This window comes from Typopeltis vanoorti, chromosome 5, assembly GCF_054136105.1.
Source record: "Typopeltis vanoorti isolate ZY-2024b chromosome 5, IOZ_Tvanoo_1.0, whole genome shotgun sequence".
In the NCBI taxonomy this organism is placed as follows: Eukaryota; Metazoa; Arthropoda; class Arachnida; order Uropygi; family Thelyphonidae; genus Typopeltis; species Typopeltis vanoorti.
The window spans coordinates 157,332,177-157,348,445 of NC_143553.1; the positions used below are offsets into that span (position 1 = coordinate 157,332,177).

At 35.9% G+C, this 16,269-nt stretch overlaps 1 protein-coding gene across 1 annotated transcript; it reads left to right on the forward strand.

The window, feature by feature from the left end:
- The first annotated feature begins 330 nt into the window (after window positions 1-330).
- LOC150106989 (uncharacterized) lies at window positions 331-15,264 on the forward strand. The gene is made up of 4 exons (XM_090393533.1): window positions 331-442; window positions 13,266-13,469; window positions 14,034-14,254; window positions 14,692-15,264. The coding sequence occupies exons 1-4, from the start codon at window positions 331-333 to the stop codon at window positions 15,262-15,264; spliced, it is 1,110 nt and encodes a 369-aa protein (XP_090249659.1).
- The last annotated feature ends 1,005 nt before the right edge of the window (window positions 15,265-16,269 follow it).

Here is a 16,269-nt window from a genome sequence, read left to right on the forward strand (position 1 = left end):
AGTAGCTCAGATGAATTCAGATGTAGGCATTACAAAATGGCTGGGGAACATTATTTCTACCGCTTATTCTAAAAAGAGTAGTCAACCATTGTTTTTTTTTTATTTATTACCTTTGCAATTTAAGTACAATTAATACAACTTTTATGCTCTATCACACGTGAATAATTGACCTCCGTATATTTCTCATGCACACTAACAATTCTTCCGATGTACAGCTGAAATCCAGAATAGAAATTGCACGCAGCACGCAGTTTGTAAAAATAGGTTTACTCGAAACATTGAAATACAGATAATGGACAAAAAGGGAAACAGTGAAACGTTTTGATTAATATGGCGTTAGACTGTCGTGGGCGTGTAGTACAGCCTGTATTCTTCGAGGAAAAGAATCTGTCAGTGCTTGGAACTCAACAGGAGGAATTTGACACCATTCGTCCGCCAGAAAGTGGATCAATTCGCCTTTGTTTTTTGGAGGGCGGAAACCTTGCTTCAGTGCTCGCTTCAAATTGTTCCATAAATGTTCTATAGGATTTAACCCATGCGATTAAGATGGCTATGTCAGACAGGACACCTCACCCTCATGTTCCACAAACCACTGGGGACGACGTTTGCTCGATGAATGGAAGCATTATCCTGTTGCAATGAGGCTGGCTGCATTAGTGAAGAGTGTGTCAACATGGCATGAAGATGATCACGTATGATTGAAAGATAACGTGCAGCATACATTTTGCCTTCCAACACAACAAGTGGATCCCATGCATGTCAAGTGAATGCGAACCAGACCATTGCAGAACCACCAAAACCTTTCACAGTTGGAACCGAGCAGCTTGGCTAGTAAAGGTCCTTCGACCTACGCCACACACGTATTCGTCCATTTGCTGCATAAAATCTGAACGTGGATTCATATCCCCGCCACTGTTGTGTAATTCACTGCCTCTGTCCTTTCTAGCATTTGACGCGAGTACGTGCGTTGACGGGGGTGATCAAAGGCATGTGTAAGGAAACATGACCGTGATATCTACCTCTGTGTAGTTTCCTGTGCAGAGTTGTTGTTGAAATGGGTTTCTCACGAACGGTGTTGATTTTTTCACAGAATTGTTCAGTAACTGCCCGCCTATTTTTCGTGGTGCAGGACTGTAATTCTCGAACGTCCCTCTCATGCGGTAAGCGCTTTCGTCCACTACTGCATTTCGCGGATGATGTTTGTCCTGTCGATTGAAAATTGCAATTTCAGCTGTTCTGGTCACAGATGCACCTGTCAGCCTGACTCCAACAATCCCGCCCATTCATAGTCACTGAGGTGCGCTCGAAATTCAATTCTAACATGCAATAAACATGTCTCTAGGGCTCTAATGAGTGCATTTGCATATCAGCTAAATCTGTTTTGGTGCATCGGCGACGCTGCATTGCAACTACCGATAGCTCAGTGTTTCCATTTTTCTGTCACCTACTTCTAGTTTAACATTATTATACAACAGCCGAAGAGTAAATACTAGAATGAATTTTCGCTGAAATTTTGTAACAACCATCTCCACAGGACAACTCATTTATGAGATATTATTTTAATGTCGACTGCAACCCATCAAAAACAAACGAATCTATTAAAACAACGTTAGGGAATGCCAAGTAACGGCGTTAGCTATTGTTCCATAGTAATTTGAACTTCTTCCTGCCCTCGTTATCTTTAGTATATCGTGACATGTAATGGGCATTAGCTGTAAGAAAATGATATACTATTTTAATGAAGTTGTCCTTTCAAGATGCTGGGATACTCTGCTAAACGGCTCTCTAATTTCTCTTCTTAACTATCAATGTGAAGTGCATTAAGCATATATAATTTGAAACTCATAACATCGTTTATTTGTAAATTACATGGCAGATGAAAAAAAAAAGGCCAACAAACAGCTTAGATGTAACTTTTCTCTCTCGAGTATTTAGGTTTCACATATTTTATTCGTATATCTATATATATTCAGGGTTTTTTTTCAGCCGGAACCGTCCGGAAACGTTTGCCGGAAAGCCTTCCGGCTGGAAAAAAGCCCTGCATATATCTATCTATATAATATCTGTCAGAGAATTAGTTTCTTGTCCTGTATGAGAATAGCTATCCTTGTAGAACATTACGAATGATTTTAATGTTCATAAACCAATTTTGCAAATAAAATTGACTTGATTGTGAACTTACATATCAGTCTAAGCTGGCAAAATCCTTGGATGACTATTGTTTGTGAATAAGAAGGTAGCTTCTGCGAGTGTGTGTATATATATATATATATATATATATATATATACAACAATATATATACCCTAAAGATATAAAATGATAAGCCTTTTTATGAAACGTTTTTGTGTCACGTTGTTTTGTCAAGTTATTTGAAACGTTTTGAAACTCAGGAGCTACCCTGAGTGTCGAGTCTTCAAAATTCGAGTCATCAGAATTCAAGGAGAACCGGCGTACTAGTCCGGAACACATGGGGTTCGGCGCCGTAGGCACCAGGAGGGAATAGCCCCCTATTATGTATATATATATATATATATGAATGAATTATCATTAACTGGGTTAACATACATTTTAAAATATTTGAATCACTAGAACGGAGATTTAAATTAAAAGGTTTTAATATTAAAACTACTAGTTTCGGCTTGCAACAGCCTTAATCAGGTGACATTATAAAAGAAAGAAAAAAGAAAAAACACTGAAGCTTAAATAAACTATGAGAGTCTCTATACATAATTCACATTAAAACGTTGTGGTTGTATTTAAAGCTATTCTTCCGTTCGTTGTATTGTTGGGAAAGTACGTACTAGTAGCATCTAGTGAACGCCAGTACATGATTACAGCTGAATGACTATCTGGGAGGTTGTAGCTCAAGTTATTATTTAGATGAACAGGATTGAAGAGGATTTCCCTAGATTCTACGATGTTTCTCTCTCTAGTTCATCATTGCAACGGAAGATGTTAGCAGATTTTTCACAGCAGACTTTATGACTTTGGCTTTCATCATTAGGATTAGCCGAGAAAAGGATATGGCTTGATGATACACTGGCTCAAAGATTCAAAGGCAATATATCTATTTCTTACATAAGTACAGTTTCACTTAAATTAGCAAACGTTCTAAGAAAATACAATATCAGAACCTTGTTCACTCCACTTCCTAAATTCCGTTTCTTAATAAGCCACCCAAAACCTTGTCGTCATCATCATCATTTAAAATACCCTGGTGTATATAAAATATTGTGTGATTGTGATATTCCTTATTTTGGACAGACAGACAAATCTGTCGAATTGCGTATGGAAGAACACATGGGGAACATTACTTACAAGAGACAGCGAGCCAGTGCATTATCAAGTCATATCTTTTCTAGGCTAATCCTGATGATGATAGCCAAAGTCATAAAGTCTGCTGGAAAAAATCTACTAACATCTTCCGTTGCAATGATGAACTAGAGAGAAAAATCGTAGAATCTAGGGAAATCGTCTTCAATCCTGTTCATCTAAATAATAACTTGAGCTACAACAGTCCAGATAGTCATTCAGCTGTAATCAGGTACTGGCGTTCACGAGATGCTACTAGCACGTACTTTCTCAACAATACAACGAACGGGAGAATAGCTTTAAATAAAACCACAACGTTTTAATGTCAATTATGTATAGAGACTCTCTATGATGTTCATAGTTTATTTAAGCTTCAGTGTTTTAGTATTTTTTCTTTTTTCTTTCTTTTATAATGTCACCTGATGAAGGCTGTTAAAAGCCGAAACTAATAGTGTTTTAATATTAAAACTTTTTAATATAAATCTCGGTTCTAGTCATTGAAATCTTAAAAAAAAATATATATATATATATGTATATACACTAGAGGAGCTATATATATTGTTCCTCAACGGCTCACTGTAGTGAGTAGGGGAGTGGCGAACCCGAGGTACCTGATGCTGGGTCATACCTTATTTCATGTAATATACATCTGTTGTATTATCTTTCCGAAGACTAGAATAAAAATGTCACTATAAACTTTGCAACCTCGACAGATGCTATATTGCACAAAAACAAAGATAAAACAATTAGCATTTTTCTCCGAACATCCACTTTCAACTTTTCAGTTCCAGAAAACATGCGTAACAACTGTTTGTAATACACATAGGATACGAAAAGCGCGCAAATCATGACAACTTTCAATTGGATTGGTCGACACAAGATCCACGTAACCAGCTAAAATTCCGAGTGAGCTCAAAATTTTAGCTATCCAAGCCTTCTCAGAGGTTTAAAAATATTATAAAGCTAAGAATTTGACCCGCTGCGCCCTCTTTACATCTTTTCGAAGGGCTCAAATGTGTATGCACTTCGAAAGCACACCCGGGCTTATTAACGCGAATGTCAGCCAATGTTTACGCGGCGAAAAGTGCCCTCTTCACGAAGTGCTAATGCTTCATTGTCCTCCTGAAGAGGACAATGAAGCATTAGTATATTGTGTTAAATTTTAATTCTGCAAACAATGGGGGGATTCTTTATAAGGAAGAAATGCAAAAATATAATATAGGTGATACTGATATTTCGTGGATGAGCACCGCACACCCGGAATATTCGCTTCTGATATATCTACCCTATATATATATATAAAATTATAAGCCTTTTTATGTCACGTTTGTATGTCACGGTCACGTCTGTATGCCACTTTTTTTGAAACGTTTTGAAACTGAGGGGCCACCCTGAGTGTCGAGGCTTCAAAATTCGAGTCATCAGAATTCAAGGAGAACCGGCCTACCTGTCCGGAACTCAGGAGGGGGGGGGGTTGGGTTTGAAGACCCAACAGTCAGGGGCTTCCCTGAGTGTCGAGTAAAGATTTTAGAAGTGGAAAGATTTCAATATTTATGTAGTTGGAATTCAGAGAAAGGAACTTCAGAGTTAGATATTAGAAAAAGAATTGGCAAAGCTAAATCGGCATTTATGGAAATGAAGAGAATTTTAATAAATAAGAATATTAAAATTGGTGTGAGAATTGAAATAGTTAAAACAACAGTTTGAAGTATTGCAAGTTATGGAAGTGAGTCATGGACACTCAGAAAGAGAGATATGGAAATAATTAATGCACTGGAAATGAGGTGGTATAGAAGGATGGAAAAGATTAGCTGTACAGAGAGAATAACAAATCAAGAGGCTTAAGAAGAGTTTGGATAAATACTCACAACTGGAAATAACTTTTTCAATAAAATTATATCAAGTTTAAAAGTAGGAAAGCTCGCGATCTATTTAACATTCTGGAATATTAACTGTGTTTTATTATTATTAATTTATTTTTAACCAGATATACAGGCCCACATAGGCACCTTGTGTCTACGGAAATTTCTCGAGAAAAACGTTACTAAATACCAGAGTTTTATTATTATTATTATTATTATTATTTTATTATTCTGGATGAGATTTGAAGGGAACTGCTTGAAAGATTATTGTTGTTAGAGTCGTTTTCTTTTTTTCTTTCATGATTACATTCAAACCTGGTACGATTTTTAGGGTTCATTTTACGGTAGAAATTTAAATTGCTGTTATGTGTAATGGGAAATATTTTCTTAATATATCGTGGTATTTTTGCAGTTCATTCAAATATGGATCAATCCCTTTTCTGAGAACTTCTCACATTATACAAAGACGTACAAGGAAGTGTACAGAACGATTGCAGCTTCTCATGCAACTGACTCCGCATTACGTATGTGGTATTTTTTTTAAAGGGGGAGGGTGGATGTCAATCAAATAGGATTGAAGGAACTCTTCCAGTCCTTTTATAAGTTTTCCTCACTCCACTTCCGTCGCTGAAATAGAATAGTTTACGAATTCCATAATAACTGAAAATGCGATTAGTTTATTATTATTACAGACACCTCCGTGGAGTTCGCAGAGTGATCACTAGACGTCTACAAACATTCCGAAAACAAATACTAATACTTACCTTCACTCGCACAATATCTGTCATATTTTAACATAGCACACGTAACTGATTATCATAGTCCATTCCAATATAACTCATCACTCTCCAATCAAAATCTAGCCCTCACTAAATACGCTTTATTAATTTCTAGAGATCTAGTTATACCCGTGATGGTGATGTACCGAAAATGTTCATCTGTGTGAATCCTAGAACAGCGTTTGAATAACTTTTATATCTCTGACATATCGTCACTTATACTCCTAACGGCTATTTGTGTAATACACGTATCGTCCGTCTATCTTTATAATGGTCATCCTACAACCCTGACATAATCTTGGTCACTCGCCTCTGAACCGTTTTTACATCTTCGTCATCTCTCTCAGGAACCAAGGTGTTCAGATATGTGCATATTTTATGAGATACATTGGGCTTTTTAAGAGAAACGATTATTTCCGGTCACTGACCTTTAACTTGATATCCAGTAGCACCTCCAAATCATTAGCTTCATAATTTCTTGCAGATCAGTTTTATCAATGAAGTACACAGCTGATAATCTTTTCATCCCAATCCTTATGCTTTGCCACATTAAACCGATGATCATTCTTTCCCCTATACTGTCAGTCTATCGTGATACTACAATATCTTCGCATCATCATTATTAACTATTTCTCTATGCAGCTTAAAATCTTCATTAAATAAGAATATTTCTAGTCAGGTCATTTCCTGCATCATTTGTGAACAAGTTAAATAACAGCTCCCGAATAGAGAGTTCCGTGGCAAATGATTTTACGAGATCGAGCGGAATCATCGTGTAGTAATTACGCTTATCAAGCACAATTGTTACGTTAATATAAGTGAATAAACTACTGAGACAATCTACTCATCCCAAAAGCATTAGAAGAATCCAGAAGGTGTTCTAATGAATTCATATAGACTGTCCTTTTTATCGAACTTCTACATTACCTTGATACCATTCGTGAGATGCTCATCAGTCGATAATTTGGATCTTTTGTCCTAGCTACTTCTTACGCAACAACGAAATTATTTTGCACTCTTTCTATTCCCTTGGGATTCTACCATAGCTGAGACTAAAATGAAGTCCTCGGGATAACGGTGCTGTCAGTAGGTTATTGTAATATGCGAGCTAATGTCTCAAAGCTGATTTCGTATCAAGAATCTGTATTAATGCGCACACTTTGCTTCCTCTATTGCTGTTTTAATAACACCCCTTGTTTCATCACAGTTTTTCTTGCTTTTCACTTTGTTAAAGTTTAATTTCATTTTCCGAGAAAATAAAATTAATTAATTTGAAAATAAACAGGTAGATCGCATTTTCTTCTTGGTTCGAAGCAATCTAATTTTAACTACTATTTATAAATAATAATAATAAGTATTATTATTACGATTGTCCTCCAAAGAGTCGGCGACTCATCGAGGGAGGCCACACATCTGTTATCATACTTATTCTAGAATTTATTTACACTGCTTGCACTCACAACATCCATTGTCAATTCATTCAAATCACGCACCACCCTAGGAGAGAAAAATCTGGCCCACTCTCCCTTCTTAGCGGCATTCAATCTCAGCTTCCCTGGATGCCCATTTGTCCTCTCTCCACTTTCAATAAATGGAAAAATTCCATCACTTTCTCCTGTTTGCTAGTGTCTTTAGTCCACAAATTCTCAATCTGTTTTCATCATCATCAAAGTCCTGCCATGCACCCTCAAGGGTACAAGACATGATAGTACTGCATGAAATTTACATCATTACTAACCTCTATCTACAATTTTGCTCCAAATCACTCTGTTACCTGTCAAGACTAACATTATCAGATCTCTATTTCTATCTTCTAAGACACTTTTTACCGTATAAATCCACCAATATGTCGGTCTTCCTCTATGTCGTTTTCCTGCGAACCTGGAAGAGAACACTTGTTTTGCTAATCTTTCCTCTCGCATTCTGTTCATGTGACCATACCACCTAAGATTAGCTCTGCTAGCGCATTCCTATATATGCACAGTGTCAAGCTATTTCCTAATATCCTTATTTTTAATATGATATTGCCATTGATGCAATCTATTCATGGCCCTAATCCTTCTCAGAACTCTCATATCTAAGCTGTCAAGTCTTTCGTCAGGTGTCTTACTTCTGACCCAGCTCTCAGATCCATACGTTAAAACTAATTTAGTGTTTTGACGAATCTATTTCTTATTCCATATAAATTATTTAGTTGATTTCCTACCATACCAGATTCGTTGAATCTGTTGTCTATTTCCATATTTAATTTACCATCTACACTAAAAATCGTGCAGAAGCAGCTGAAATGTTTTACTTGTTCTATAGGTTCTCCTTTCACAATGCAGTTGACATTTTCAATGCTTTTCCCTATTTTCATTGTCTTTTTATTGATGACCTTCATACCATATCTATTACAACAGTTATTCAATTTAGTCAGAGAATCTTGCAAACTTGTAGCGGATTTATTTAGAAATATAACATCATCTGCATAAAGAAAAGAGCTGAGATTGTCACCTCCAATTTTGTTATCAGATTTAATACAACTTTCCTTCATAATGTGATCAATATAGATAATGTGCATTCTTCTCTGACACTAGATTTAACATTAAACTATCTTCCTGTACTTCCTTCAATTCTATCTGCTGACTTATTACCCAAATAAGGACTACGTATTGAGTGATATAATGCCCCATTGACACCATATAACTGTAATGTTTGAATAGCTTCTCTCTTTGCACTTTGTCATATGCCTTTTTTCAGATCGACAAAACTTAAATACAGATCTTTGTTATATTCCCATGATTTCTCAACTATTTGTTGTAAAGTAAAAATCTGATCCCGATAGCCTCTATTTGGCGTGAGTCCAGCTTGTTCTCAATCAGGCGTCTCAACCGTTGCTCAAATATGCATGCGTATATCTTACCAGGAACACTCCGTAGGGAAATACCTCTGTAATTCTCATTCAGTTTTATTTTCCTTTTTAAATATGGGTACAATGAGAGCTCTACTCCAATCATCGGGAATTTGTCCCTCTGTCCAGGCCTTTTGAAAGATGCAGTGCAGTCACTGTAATACTTTTATACCTCCATACTTGAGAATTTCTGGTAGAATGTCATATACTCCAGATGCCCTTCCACATTTCAGGCTTTTTATCGCATTTTCTATTTCAATTAGAGATGTGTGTTCCCAACTGCATGCCAGTGTTCTAATACTGTGCTGTCACTGCTTGTTTCGTTTAGCAATTTTTCGAAGTTATTATTATTATCATGTCACACCTCCAAGAACTAATCATGAGAGTTCACACTACTCTACTTCGCTAATACATCTCATCCTCTCCACTATTAGTTAATTCTCCAAGTATGACACTACTACCACCACCACCACCAACAACAACAACAGTAATTTTTGTCTGTAAATTGCGTGTGTTCCAAAGGCCGATATGTCTGTACGTGGAATGAAAGACCCGAGTTTTCGGGAATAAAAACCCTGCTACCACCTTATGAGATCGGTTAGCTCGCCTTCAACTGAAAATGCCATTATATTACTCTATACATCAAGGATATCTTTTTCAACAGTTTGCATGTGACCTTTATCATCGCTAATTGGTTTATAGCACTCTTTCCTCCATCGGTATTACATAATCCTGATATTTTCAACACTCTCTCCAATACATGAGAATCAAAACGGAAACCAGACCTGCGCCCTGTACTCCAATGAGGTGTTATCAACGCCTTGTAAAGAGACAAAATGATATCCTTATCTTTAAATGTGAAAGTTCATTTCAGCATCGCAATTATCCTTATTGCTGTATTTACAATGCTACATGGCCCTCAACTTCAACTACTAACTCTCCAAGATCCTTAGCCTCATCAGTTTCTCAAACATAATCTCACCAATATAATACGACATCGGATATCCAATAACACTGAAGTGCATCACTTGACATTTTCTTACATACGTTTTCCCATGCCCACAATTCCAGTCTATTTAAATCTTTCTGCAAGTACTGAATATCAGCAGCATTCCTGATTACCTACCTATCTTTGCATCAATTGCAAATAGTATAGTAATATAATAATAATAATAATAATAATAATAATAATAATAAATAAATATATATATATATATATATATATATATATATGGCAACTGAGTAACTAATAGTAACTAATAATTTGTGCCATAGAGTCAACCTTTATTGGCAGCCATTGATGTCGTTTCTTTTTGTAATTATTATGGATTATACATATACATATATTTTTTTTTCTGTTCTGAAGTGGTCACCTACGAATTAGTTCTACATGTATTTTGCAAATGAAGTAAACCTCTTTCCTGACAGAGGTAACAGTCCGCATTGCACTCAACGTCATTATATTATTACTTTGTTTTTTAAGTGTAAAACGGATGATTAAAGCAGAATGTTTCTTATACTGATATCTCGTAAAAATTAATAATAAATAAAATTCTGAAAAAAGGAGTGAAAAGTCATCCTAAAATATTTTAGAGCTTCTTTTGAGAAACAGTTGTTGAGCAGATTCGAAATATTTCTGCCCTCTTTATTCAAGGAATCGAATGAACGTATTCGTAAAACATAGGTTCATCTGCTTGCAATAAGAGAAAAGCGGAACTGCTCGATACATTGGAGTTGGAACTTTCTTAAATATCGGAAGAGGGCGGCCAAATAAACTTAGGCAGAAATGGATATTCTTAGAAAATATCATCATGAATGGCATTCAAAAAAACACATTATTGATATGTATTTCACTATTTTATGATTGTCTTATTGGAATGACTAGCAAAACAGCGGGTTAAAAATAATGATCAATTTAATAATGGTAAGTTTCTTTAGGTGATTGAGGTCGTTCATGATTAATGAAGATGTGGTTGCGTTTATTTGGAAATGCAGAATTTAATTCAAATCATCCAAATTTAGCTATTCTTGCACAACACGTTTTAGATCGAGAAATTGTACATGAAAAATTGCAGATGATACAAAAGACTGAAAACTGTTACCATATCTAATACCTGACTGATTTCTGTAACCTATAATTTCTGTAAACTGTAGTTGACATATATCAAAAACGGTCATTCTACACCATGAATAAAGATGTTTGAGAGAACCTCACACCTTAAGAAGAATGGGTGAACTGCTACCTTTGTTTCTTTGCTAGAAACCATGCAGATATTTTAATGTCACTGAATAATTAAAGATATTATTGCAATCTGAGTGAATTTCGTAGCTTACATAATGCGTAATGTATAATGGCTGTGAATTACCGATTGATCATTTTACAAAATATCTAACATGTTATACTGCAACGTCGCACTGCGTAAGTCAAAACGTCGGTGTTTTTTAACTTCTCGATATGAGAAGTTAAATAATTAATGCAAAATGAATTAGTGTAAAATAACGTTTTCGATCCATTTTAACAACTATCTGTGAAAGCCCTTCAGTAAACATATTATGTTGCGGATAACACTGACGTGTACAAATAGAGATGTTTTGATTCCATTGTACAAGACTTTGATCAGGCTGCAAACTGATTACTGCACAAAGGTTTGTTCTCAAGGTTAACAAAAGGATGATGGGATGCTCCAGAGGGTTCAGATTACATTGACTAAAAAAATTGGTTTCTCGTCTCTGGATTGTGGAATATGATGACAGACTGAGAGAATGCAAATGAGAAAAACACAGTGGATCGAGGGTAGATATGCTCAAGGCTTGGTAAGGTGGTAATTTCCAAATTAGCAGGGTGAGATTTTTCACAGAATACCTGGAGACATGGAGAACGAAAGGCAATCCCTGCAAGCTGCATGTAATAAGCAGTTTATTATTATTATTTTTCATGGAGAGTGGAATGGGATTGGAATGCATCACCTGAAAGTGGGAGCGAGTGTAGTGAGAGTGAATGTATTTAAGTCTAGTTAGGCTGAACTGTACACATCAAGTTGAAAATTCTCAAGATGAGTCTGTTGACTCCATGAATGTCTGTTCATAATAATAAGAAAGTCTTCATCGAAAGAGTGGAAGCAAATTTTTGTCGTGTAATGAGCGAGGAGGGTTCGTTGAGATAATCAGTGATAAAGGCAATGGCAGTGAATAAACCTAATAGATGAAAGGGTTACCAGTATAGGATGGGTAATATATATCAACATATTATAAATAATTTTTAAGAATTCTCATGATGATTCTAAAGACAAAATAATTTATTTTCAATATAGAATTGCATTCTAGAATGCGGTACATTCATTTATAAACATGCAATAACTGGAAATTATTTTTAACTAAACTTTTATTTTTACAGAATCCAGCACGATATGAAAAGACAAAGCCAGCTCTCGACATTCATCGTCGTCAATTGTTAAGGGCGATTCAGAATAAAAGAGTTGCGCAAGTGAATCGGATCTTGTTGAAAGGAGATGATCCAAATACACTCTCTAGAGGAGTGCAGTTTTGTTCTATGCTGTTAGAAGAAGACATGCCGAACTAGGTGAATATATTTTTCTCTTTTTTATCTATCATACGTAAAGGATAAACTAGCATTAAACTAGTTCATGAACGAGAAAAATAAATTTAAAATTATTATTTATCCCAAAATACGTAGAAACGAAGAGCCTTAGCACGAACGAAAAATGGTTACGAACTTCAAGATCATCATAGCCCATGTAATTTGTTTCCACATACGCCTTTTATGTATTCAATCAAATTTATAACAATTATAATCTCGCAATATATTTACCATTCCACCCACTGATTCATTGCCGTGGGTGGAATGCTTTGTTTGCGACAATCGCATTCTAAGATACTACAGAAAGAATAATAATAATAATGTGAGTTTACAAATGAACTTTCCAGAACTGCATGATGAAACGGATCATTCTGTATACCCCTCTCTTTCTTTCCTGAAATTGAAGGCGCCATCTACAACGTCACGACGATGTTGATGTCTCCCGACATTGAATTGAATCTTCAAGAGCAATGAGCAGAAACAGCTTAACCATCTTGTCTGCAGAAATGGTTTACTGCAAGTTTTATGGGATTTATACCTCCTTTTTTAATAAAGAGGAGATATAAAAGATGTATATATTATAATTATTCTTCAGCCGAAGAAGGAGGTAATAGTTGATTATACATAAAATATAATCCAAATAGAATTAAGCAAGATTTGTTTTTTAATTTCATTTACTGTCTTGATCTTTTTATTACTTATGGTATTTTTATATATAAGGTAAATGGAATACTTATATTACAAAAATATACATGTGATGAATTGCATTCAGTATCGTAAAAAGATGTAAAAATATGTGTATTTTTTGCCGTTTTTTTAGTTGACTGCTTATTGAGATTGCAATGCGAATTGAACATTGAAGACAAAAATGGTTTCACCCCTCTGCAGGTAGCAACAAGACTGGGAGATGTGACAACTCTCAAACTGCTGTTGGATTACGGAGCGGATGTCACAGCGAAATCAGTCGCAACTAGAAATACTGCTCTGCACGAGGCCTTTCGGAGTAACACTTCTTGTCAATTTGGTGAGTATAGTTTTCCAGAATGAATAAAATGTACCATAATACAATACAGTATACGTAACAGCAAAGACGCATTTTTTTCAGCGAAACGCATCTTTTATCATAGGAAAATAGGGGGGAGGAGGAGATGAGCTCAACTTTTTAAACGCTGTCATTCTTCTCAATGTTACTAGTATGATGCAATGAGTGAGGATTTCCTTTCTTTTAATAAAAATAGACTTACCCCATTTATCAGATCGAGGGAGACGTTTCCCTGAAGACTTACGTAATTCAATATCTTGATTCTTATCAATTAATCGACCAAAACTCAATGTGGTTCATTCATTTTTGGGTTTCGAAACCCAGTGGTTCTGCTTCTGGGTTTCCACATTTCTATAAATATATTAGAACTTTTAGCGCAAAGATGATGCTACCTTTGACAATAACTGTTTGTAGAAAGTTCCAGTCCTCCATCATTGAGTGTTTCTAATCACTAGCAAATTGAGATATAAACACCTATACTTGCAGTAAATGATCAGACTTGCAACATTCATTGCACAGTCACTTATTTTCTTGATGTCATTATAGAAATTCTGGAGCTGCTGGTAGAAGCAGGAAGTGACGTCAATGCAGAGAACGGTAGTGAACACACACCTCTTGTTATGGCTTGCATTAAAGGATCCGAACAGATAATGAAATACCTTGTCGAACACGGAGCCGATGTTAATAAACCTAACTCTAGAGGAACAAGTCCTTTAACTTACGCAGTTTGCTGTAATAATGCGACCATGCTTGAGGATGGAGCTGAGGTAAGTACTTAGATACCAATCACTCGCTTTACTCTTTTAATAATGAGCGTAAACCAGCTTTTCCACGACGCTTCCCATTCCTAACATTGAACTGTAAAACATCACATCACCTCCAGAGGAATCATTCAGATCGGTTCCGGCGGAAATGAGGAGGTCGATAATTAGCATCTGTTGTTCGTAGGCTTCGTGATTGCTACTACCTTCAAAAAAGCGAAGATGCCATTCCAGAAATTCTGTATCGAATGCCAAGTACAATGCACACGTCTTTCAATCGAATGCATGTTTCGCCCAAGAACATTAGATTTATTAAAAGTAATAAATTACTTGGCCTTAGTCCTCCAAATGGAACGAATGTGTAAAAGAATAATAATTCATTTATACGATATTTATTATTTGTATGTTACATGAGAGTTCTAATTCTTTCCTACTTTTTCTAGGTAAATCACCGATGTAAACAGAATATCACAGCACTACATTTGGCAATCATCAATGCCTTTGTTTTTGAAGGTAGTAGCAATCACGAAGCCTACGAACAACAGATGCTTATTATCGACCTCCTCATTGCCGCCGGAACCGAACTGAACGATTCCTCTGGAGCTGATGTGATGTTCTACAGTTCACTGTTTAGAATGGGAAGCGTCGTGGAAAAGCTGGTTTACGCTCACTATGACCTGAGTAAATGTCCGACAGATTACACATCACCGTTGTTTCAATTAGCTGTCGAAGGCAACAAAAAAGTAGTTATGCTGCTCGTGGCGGCAGGAATTGATTTACAGAAGCAGACGTGGTTGAGAAAGAAAACGCTGCTTGATACCATTAGGGACAACGATATAAAGAAGTGGCTGCTTGAACAAATATCAACCCCTCCCTCTCTGCTTCATCTGAGCCGTATTGCCATTACAAACCAGTTGGGACGAAAGATGGATACTGCCTTGGAGAGTCTGGAATGTCCAGCAACATTGAAAACTTATTTAAGTATTAGAGATGAAGGTGGAGGTGTTCCCCTATAGCTCACATCTATAGAAGTTAACCATTAGAAATATTTCTATGGACTTATTCACATCGACGTAGAGGAACTGACAGTGAGTTCAATTTCGAAGTGAAATTCCACGAATTATACCCTTTTCCATGAGACTAGTAACTTTCGTATTTTATGCTGTTATGTAATTATTGTGTACTATACTCAGTTTAAATACTTCTCTCAGCTAGAAATTGAGGCATTCATTGCTACATAAAATACCATTGAATGAAAATCTTGGGTCGTTTCTAATTTGAAAGGAGGATTTCGATTTTAAGCAATCATGAAAATCGAAATATCTTCAAGCGCTGCAGAAATATCTAAATTCCAGTAACATAATGAATCTCTAATGTTGTTATGGTAATCACATCAATAATTGATTAAAGGTAATCGTAGAATTTACAATGTTAGATCGTTAACCAGCATAGCAATACTCTCACTAAAATTAAGCGTTGACCAGCGAACTATTACCATTTCATATTAATTTTCTGTTTAGCAACAGCGGTGACCCGTAGTCCTGCTTCCTTGCATTAGTATTTTTATTTATTTATTTTTAATACGATATAATAAAAGATCGCAATATTACAGCAGAAATGTTTATAGCAGGTTACAATAATAGGTCAACTATTAAATATATTAATAACTTGCAGTCTCTCGTAACATCTCCTTTTGCTCTCGTTTACAATTCATTGATTTACAGAAACAGACTGATTCATTACTTTGTAGTGAATAGTGTAACATAATATAATGATTCATTACATTATGTTACAGGAAGTAATGATTATTCTAAAAATAACCATTACTGTCTGTGTGGTTAGACGAATGGCTATGCCTGGGAAACGAGTGTCCTGAGTTCGAATCCCATCGCTGACGTGAGGAGTTTAAGGATCTTTCTCATACATACAAAGGTCCTTAAGGATCGTTATCCGACGTAGCCAAGTTAGCCGGTTTTGGGCGTGTATACCAGGATTTTTCTCCCCAGTTTTCTGGAGATTTT